Source organism: Sinocyclocheilus anshuiensis, unplaced genomic scaffold, assembly GCF_001515605.1.
Source record: "Sinocyclocheilus anshuiensis isolate Anshui unplaced genomic scaffold, SAMN03320099.WGS_v1.1 scaffold7, whole genome shotgun sequence".
Taxonomy (NCBI): domain Eukaryota; kingdom Metazoa; phylum Chordata; class Actinopteri; order Cypriniformes; family Cyprinidae; genus Sinocyclocheilus; species Sinocyclocheilus anshuiensis.
Window position 1 is genome coordinate 998,665 of NW_015549582.1, and position 8,698 is coordinate 1,007,362.

The 8,698-nt window shown below is 37.0% G+C and overlaps 2 protein-coding genes across 2 annotated transcripts in view; both read right to left on the reverse strand.

Annotated features, from left to right (window-relative positions):
* Window positions 1–852: 852 nt before the first annotated feature.
* On the reverse strand, window positions 853–2,944 carry LOC107657793 (PR domain zinc finger protein 14-like). Its single transcript, XM_016446037.1, has 5 exons — window positions 2,422–2,944; window positions 2,120–2,170; window positions 1,874–2,034; window positions 1,541–1,718; window positions 853–1,292 (listed from the first exon to the last, which is right to left on the reverse strand). The coding sequence occupies exons 1-5, from the start codon at window positions 2,942–2,944 to the stop codon at window positions 1,141–1,143; spliced, it is 1,065 nt and encodes a 354-aa protein (XP_016301523.1). The 3' UTR covers window positions 853–1,140.
* Window positions 2,945–6,958: 4,014 nt separating this feature from the next.
* The window catches only part of LOC107657794 (nuclear receptor coactivator 2-like), a 132,989-nt gene continuing 131,249 nt past the window's right edge, over window positions 6,959–8,698 (reverse strand). The window contains exon 20 of the mRNA XM_016446038.1: window positions 6,959–8,662. Coding sequence (XP_016301524.1) covers window positions 8,648–8,662 — 15 coding nt within the window. The 3' untranslated portion in view covers window positions 6,959–8,647. The remainder of the gene's footprint in view (window positions 8,663–8,698) is intronic.

Genomic DNA, 8,698 nt, shown 5'->3' on the forward strand with positions numbered 1-8,698 from the left:
TCTGTCTGTCTGTCTGTCTGTCTGTCTGTCTGTCTGTCTGTCTGTCTGTCTGTCTGTCTGTCTCTGTCTGTCTATCTATATCTATTCTGTCTGTCTGTCTATCTATATCTATTACGTCTGTCTGTCTATCTATATCTAGTCTGTCTGTCTGTCTGTCTGTATATCTATCTATCTATCTATCTAGTCTGTCTGTCTATCTATATCTATTTTGTCTGTCTGTCTGTCTATCTATCTCGTTCAGAATCAATGTCAGAGTTGGTTGTTTCCGAGATGTCACGTCTAGAGTTTGCTGTTTTCATGATGTTGCATTTAGTGTTTCTCCATTCATTTCATCCCTTATCAAATGACTTCTTTTATTTTAATGTGGAAATCTGTTGTATTTCGTTTTATAGTCTTATAATTGATATTAATAATATGGAAATAGCATTAAAATTAAAGTTTAATAAATATTAAAAAGATAATATTTTTGGACAGTCCAATATTTCGTTCAATTTGAATTAAAAATCGTATATGGAAGCAACAAATCGCACAGCTATTTTAAAATCAGCACAAACCCTCATGAATCCCTTTCTCAATTGTCAGAAAGTTGCAGGGAAAACCAAAGCATTGAAATAATAACAGATATTTATTGTATCATACATTTTAATTTTCAGTTTGCAGACGTTCCGACACACACTGACATGCAGGTACAGCTTATGAAAAAGACTGTACAAATAGAAAAGAGCGATAGATAACAGGACAATCAACAACAACAATAATAATAATAATAATAATAATAATAATAATAGGCTAGTTAATAATTAATAATATTAATTAATAATAATATTTTTGTCTTTGGTTTTATTAACTGTCTTTGTTTGTGCAGCTCACTATTACACGCCGATATATTTGCTTTCAGCTAACTTTAAAAAGTACAAAAACACGTATTTCTCTAGCCAAATACATTTTAATAAATAGCAAAAAAACTAACAAAAAAAAAACTTTTAAAATAATAAAATTAAAGCGAACATATTTTCTTAGGGGACAGGCAGGCTAACTAGGCTACGTTAAATCAAATACACAATAGCAAATAACATTGACGTAAGACATCTTTGCTGAGAAAAGGCAGAATAACAGAAAGAGTCATAGACTCATGAAGCATTAGTTCCAGGGTCTGTACTCGGAGGTGATGCTGCTCATCCCGGGAAAAGAGAAATTGTCTCCCAGCTGTTTCTGTGGATGCAAAGAATCTATGGGGAAGAGCGTGTTTTCGTTTCCAGGAAGAACAACAGTGTTGTCCAAAAGTGGTCGTTCTGAGGGGAGAGAGTTAGGTTTTATTAGATAAGCCTATATAGCCTATTATGTTAATAAATGGCTCATGTGAATTCAACAAATATATATAGGCTATTAACATCATTAATATTTAACCCCTTAATCTCCCGTTCGGTTTCAAATATTTTTACATGTCGATAATTTTCAGTCCTTTTCAAATTTCAAAGTCGTCTACTAGGCTACTTAGGCTAAATGGAATCCCGGGAAGCAGCTTAAAATGTCTTCGTACTTTTATGCGTCTTCATGTGAAATTTCAACTCTTGTGCTCCTTGGAAAGTGGTTCCACACACATCGCAGGAGAAGGGCTTGTCTTTGGAGTGCGTCCGTCGGACGTGGCTGTCGTGGGCCGCGTGAGAGGCGAACGCTTTCCCGCAGTGTTTGCACTTGAACGGCCGCTCGCCGGAGTGCTGGTGCATAGGAAGAGAAAATATAGCTTTAATATAGCTATTTCATATCAGAAAACAGTTATATGCATTATGTCAATCATGTGTTCCAGGCAGACGTTTTATACAAAATCTGGATTTCAATTATAATTTTTATTTATTTTCAATTTGCTATTTACCTCCCACATGAGAGTGTTGTCATCATAGGCTTTGATCTCACTTGTGTTCACTAGTTTGCCCTGAAACGGTCCAAACCTGGTGCCTTTTGAAATTGTGCTTTTATCAGCAAATACTCCATAATGGGAAAGGCTTCCACAATTAGTTTGGAGAATCGATAAACCTGAAAAATTCAAGACACACTCCATGAAATTGCCTTCAGAGTCAGACTAGAAATTCTCACGAAAGAAAGAAAGAAGTTAATTTACCATCTGGGAGTTCAAATCCGTCGGTATCAACAGGTAGAATATGACGATCAGCTAATTAATTTTAAAAAGCATGAGTTACAAACACAATTTTGGAAATTAAACATGAAAAACTAGAAGAATGTGGCATTTAAACAGAGTGAAAGGTATGTTTATTGTACTTGGAACAACGTAAAATATTTCATTCACATTATCAGTATGTGTGCAACATAATACATGCTGCCAGATTTGTTTGTCTGTTTGTTTGTTTTTTCAGCACAATAAAATTGCTTTGCGCTATATAAATTCAAATGACTATTATATACCTGTTTTGAGAGGAAATGATAATCCAGATATGGCATGTCCAACATTTTGCCCTTGTTTTTTGGAATATCCGTACAGGACAGTGAAGAGGTCTTCCTCTGTAAAACTGTAGGTGCGCGTGTGTTCTGGCGATGTATCTGCGGCCTTCAGGCAGCTGAAACTGTCCTTAACCGGAGAGGATGAAGCCGAAGAAGACTTTCCACTGGACGGGCTGCTGAACTCGGACGGACAGCCGGTGCTCTGCTCATGTCCGTTGTACATGCTTTGTGACGGCTGCGTGTGCTGGAAATATGGCATGCTGGACACGTTGAGAATCTGCTCATGGAACGCCGCGGTTTGATGGCTGTTGTGGCTAAAAAAAGACGGAGTCCCGGCGAAGTTAAACGGCATGATTGTCTGTGCGTCGGTCACCATGCGGCCCAGAGACTTGAGCGGATGGAAGATGCTGTGCGCGCCGGGCATAGACGGGTAGACAGCCAGACTCCTGTCCCTCACTGCGGGGTGACTGGAGAGAGACACCGACATCGCCACAGCTGATGAGGGGGGATCCGAGGAGAACTTCACTTGCAGTTTGTTTTCAGTACTGTAGGCTGTAAAATATTTTCATTAATATAAAAATATCTTTGTTTCCATCCCATTTTTTAAATTATTGATAAAAGTAATTTCTTCTCGATTTTAGGAGTTTTCAGATTTTCATTTAGATTTTCTCCATCTGTAGCTTTAAAACTTGCAGTCTGGCACAACTTTGATTTGACTTCATTATTTCAAACAACAATTCAACTAATTGTATGCTGTTTTCTTTAAGTGTGTATTGACCTATTTTGTCTTAATTCAAAATTAAAGCAAAATAAGCATAATGAGACGTATTTTCACTCTTAAAAAGAAAGGTTCTTCAATGGTTCTTTGCAAAAGTTCAGCGAAGATCAAGAACCATTTTTATCTGGTTATCCCAATCTTTATTTTTAGGAGTGTAGGCCTACTACTGAGAAAGTAAAAAATTCCAACACAAACAAACCAAAAATACGACTTTCTAAATAGACAAATTTTGCCTGCAGAAAGTCAATTTAAAGAAATTTTTTAACATGCGTTGTAAATTAACCAATTTCCAATATTGCCTACTTTTTTTCCCCGATTGGCCATTTTCTAAACTGATCACTAGACGGAACTGTGCGCGAACGCGCCACTATCAGAGACTCATGAGGGTCGTGACACTACAGTTTAAGAACAGAGGGTCAGCAAGAAAGGTCACCATTAATGAAGCCTTTCCAACTCTTTTAAAAAGCATTAAAGGTGTCATGCGCCATAGACTCCTGACCTCAGCTGGTTATTGCACATGAAGAGTGGGCTTAAATCCATAATGGTAATGCAAAATAAAACACACATATAAGTTATCTGTCAACAAAACTAGAAAAATATTGTTGAGTGAAATGGGTTACAAAATGTTCTTACCATATAGCGACTTGTGCAAGTCCTGAGATCCTCCTCTAGTGTTTGGGTAACTTTTGACTTGGCGGTTCAGGAGAGATGGCCTGAGGTCTTGTGTGTGTGAAGCTTGAGACAGGTCTGAAGACATATGGTTGAGTGTAAGAAAGCTACTAGAGAGGGGATGCCTTTCCCGGATCTGTGCTGTCATTGGTCAGTCCTGGGTTCATCCTCTGGGAATTGCACTTTAACACATTGTAGCAGCGCTGAACAGCTCTCTTTCATATGCAGCACAGTCTCTAATGTGTTAACTACTGCAGGCGCACTGTTAACCGCTCCTAACCGGGCGACGGTGCGAATGGCACGAGATCAGTTTAGAGGCTCTTTGTGAAATCGAAAGTCATCAGCGGCATTCATTTAATAGTGGGACATGAACATTGTTTCAAAACAGACGAAGCATCTGCGGTAGATGATTTAATTCCGTGAAAACGAAGTTTCACAGCACCATTGACACCTCACAGCCAACTGTGCTTTATACATTACAAAAAAAAAAAATGCAAAAGGTAAATAAAGTCTGGGTGCAGGATTCAAAACTTTAACACAATTATACAGTTTGAGCTAAAACATAATTGTTCTAAATAATAAGCACAATAACTATCATTGTTATGAATTATTTAGAATCTTTGGTTCTGCTTTGAGTCACATTTATTTTGTAGTTTTGTTTTATTTATTTTTTTTTGTTTAGCAAAATATAATAAAAATAAAATATTAAAACTTTTTAAGTTACCACAAATAACAAAATATATTTATTATTATTATTATTATTATTAGCAGCAATACTACTAATAAACTTATATAGTATAATAATAATAATACTTATTTAATAAATTGTTTACAAATTATAAAAAAAGTTCTGTGGGTTCAAGGCAACTTTCGCTTTTTTTTTTAACAAAAATATTTAACAAAATAAATTATTATTAAACCAAACAAATTATCAGGTACACATAATTATCTCCAGGAACAACAGAATCATAGTTTTTATTCTATTCATATAGATCCCGTTAAGTGTCTCATATATGCAGAGATAAATTCAACAAAATATGTGTATTGTCAGACTGGAAGAAGTGTTAATAAATGTGTTTTCTGACATTCTCTTGAATAAAACACAAGGTCTTGATTTTTTTTGCCGTCAATGTATATAATCTTAATTTTACATGGGAAGAAACGTTATGTGGCACTTTTCATTTTTATTTATTTTTTGGCGCTTCATCCATTTACTGGCAAAAACAGGCAAACGCACCTGTATTATTAATTCAACCTTTGTAATTATCCCATAACAATTTTTTTTTAATCTATAAAAGCTTTTATAAAGATCTATGCATCACACAATCGAAATGGAAAACATACGCCGTGAGATGTTTATAAATGTTGCAATAACAGAATTCTTTATTTACAATTCAATTTGATTCAACATCAAATAGCATCAGCAAAGCCATATTAGTTGACAACTTGCATAACTGTATTTAAATTTCTCTCGGTATATCTAACTTTGCATAAAAGGCTCACACTAAGATTACACACATCGATGCGGATGAACAGAGATGTTTATGTGAGAAAACTGGGAAAAAAAATACATCTCAGGAGCACAACACTGTAAGCTTTCTCCAAAAAGTCCTTATAAATTACATATTGCTTCGATTTCCCATTGCATCATCTTCATTCTCACACATAACTGAGAAGGTAAAATCCAGACTGTACAAATAATAAAACCCACAACTGATCACAAACAAAACATGGAAAATGAGCAATATTGAGACTGGAGGAGAGAGAAAGAGAGAGAGTGCAGGTGCGTGAGGGAATGGAGAAAGAGAGACAGGTATGTATGTATCCAGCAATAGATGAGCAGTAAAGAACTGGGTCGATCCTGTCAATGATTCACTATACAAATATAATACAGACAACTTTTGTAATTTACAAGACAGTAAAACAGATCTAAGGCAATATGCTAAGTGTTAGCATTTCAAGGTTGTTGCATTTAGCTCTAAGAAATTGGCAGACTATACAAAAAGACATTTAAAGTCTCAGAAAAAAACCCAAAAGGTAAGGTAAAGACAATTTTAGGAAATTCAATAGCCGTTACGATTCCATTTATTTCTGTATTTTAGGACAAATGGCTCTTTTTGCACTAGCACTGATAAAAAGACTAGAAAACTCTGCACCACCTTCATATCATGGCTTATATTTATTTCAAAATCTTGACAATCTTTGGACTTTTCAGAGGGTAGTGGTAGGCTACATGTGCGACCTCAAAACTGGCTATTCTCCAATATGATAGTATAGATGCTTCTGGATGACAGTCCTTGTTCAAGGCATCCAACATTCATCAAAATTGTGATCAAAAAAGCTTGGAATAAAGGAGTACTCGATTTAGTCGACAAATGTTAGCAGGTTCACTGAACTCGATTATTAAATCAAGTTTTTATCCCACACGAGAATGCAGGTGTTTCTCAAAGGACACAGAAAGTTTTGAATGGTGGGCAGAGTGACGCTTCACCCAAACAATGTGAAATCAAATTTGTATTACAGCGTTCAAAAGGAAAAGCTAAAGCTATACCAAAACACCAGGTAGGCTATATTTGTACACAACCACGGCACCTTCAGCGCATAATGACAGAGCTGGTCGTTGCAAACCTCAGTTGCTGCTGGTACATACAGTATATACTTAATAAAACATGTAGTAGCCTACTTTTTTTTTTGTTTGTTTTGTTTTTTTAACACACCAGCTTGAACACAGATGGCATGGCGATATTTTCAGCGAAAGCTAAAGCCTGACAATCTAACCCCGATACAAACCGTGTGCAGACATGAGACAAAATATGAAATGAAAGGTATGTTTAAGTCTACTGATCAATTCAAAGGCAAGGAAACTTGGCTTCGTCATCAAATAGGCTAGAAAACACAAACTGTATTGCGTAGCCTACATTACAGCGTTAAGAGTTCACGTGCCTGTAGTGACCGCTGATCCAAATCTGAACCGTTGATCCGGAGGTTTTCAAGACGGTGAACATTAATGTGAATGTAGGAATAGCCACGCAAAACATAAATGCTGCTTTTTAAAAATGTATTAAAAATTTTTTTTTGGCTACACCAGAACTAAAACCTGCTTTTCACTGAGGAACAAGCAGATTTGGACATCTTGTTTTTGTCTTTCTCAAAATAGAAACCACAATAATAATAATAATAATAAAAAAAAAAAATCTATCTTTAATACTGAGTTTGAACCGGGGAGCATAAATGTGTCTCCTGAAAAGTCCTGTACAAAAATTACAAAACAAAACAAAATCTCAAGTAATATTTATTGCTTGTTGTATTTTCTTACACACACCGGATTCTGCTTGTACCTATAGCGTCTGGCATGAAGCACGTCACTCCACACAACAAAGAAAGCACGCTTCAGTGTTGAGTTTATGGCTGTGTTGGGTTCCTCCGGTGGGGCTCCCGGCTAAAGGCTTAGAAGCAAGCGAGTATCTGTACACTGTACACACAGAACCCTCCCAGACCCCCACCCAGGAAAGAAGGACCACCTCACCCCAGCTCCCCTTCCTTAGTACCATATGAATCAGCACATACTCATCTTCCTGCCAAACGAACATGCTCGTCGTGAGAAATTCGCCCTCATTCCAGAAACAGTTAAGACCAGACTTTGAGGGGAGGAAGGGGAAATATACCGAAAAACTAAATAAAAAATAAATATAATACGAAAAAAATTCCCCTCCATTATTGGTATTTACAATCTACCAGCATTTCATTTTACTAACCACAACTAAACAAAATCAGGTTCTCCGAAACTACTGGACCAAGGAAAACAAAATCCATAGGTATGCTGAACTTTTTTCTTATTCTGAGGCAATTCATATGCACTCTGAGAGATTTTTCTCTTTCTAACCGATGGTTTATAAAGAAATCTACAATGTTATTTAAAAATGAAACTATACATTAGAATAAAACTTAATTTAATACACAATAAACCTCTTGACTAAATTAATTCTAATTTTACAAACCATCATCTGAATTCTCATAATCTATATGTAGACGCTTTTTCAACATCATTCTATCTTTATTTGCACTGAAAAAAGAAAAAAAAAAAAGAAAACCAAAAGGCAAAATGGCTGAATTTTGAGCGTGGATTATAAATGCAGTCTTCTTGTCTGTTTTGGAACGTCAGATTGGAAAGAAGTCAGAGAGAAAGATGGTTGGGCAAAATAACGTCTTCTTAAGAAGAGTCTGAAGTCCAGTGGACGAACCAGGAAGAAAGACAGGGAAAAAGAGAGGGAGGAATACATTCATAGGAGACAAGGATTCCGATGCCACTGTCACAGAGTCTTTTCAGGGGAGACCTAAGTCACACTACGGTGAATGCAACGGAGCAGACTGACGGAAAGGGCTTGCAGAGTAAGTACGAGACAGAAGGCCGTGCTCGACTGAAGGAGGGGCGGGGGATTCTAGGTCAAAGTGTCAGAAGATCAAAGTGTCAGTGTGTGTGTGTGTGTGTGTGTGTGTGTGAGCGAGAAAGAGAGTGAGGCAGAGTGTCCATCCCCTCTGAGCTCCAGTACCCCTGATGCATCCTCTAGAGATGTCCAGTAGGGGGCAGTAGACAGGCTCTCTAAAGACCCCTACAGCCCCGATAGCAGCTTAAACAGCACAGCATCACTCCAATCTCTCCTTGATCACGCTGCAGCTGAAAATCACTCATCAAACATCTTCATTAAACTCGGTTTACTTTATTGGGATGTCGTCTGCCCCGGGTCAACAATACTTCTGCTGTGGGAAAGAGAAAAAGAAACCTGGCCTTAGACT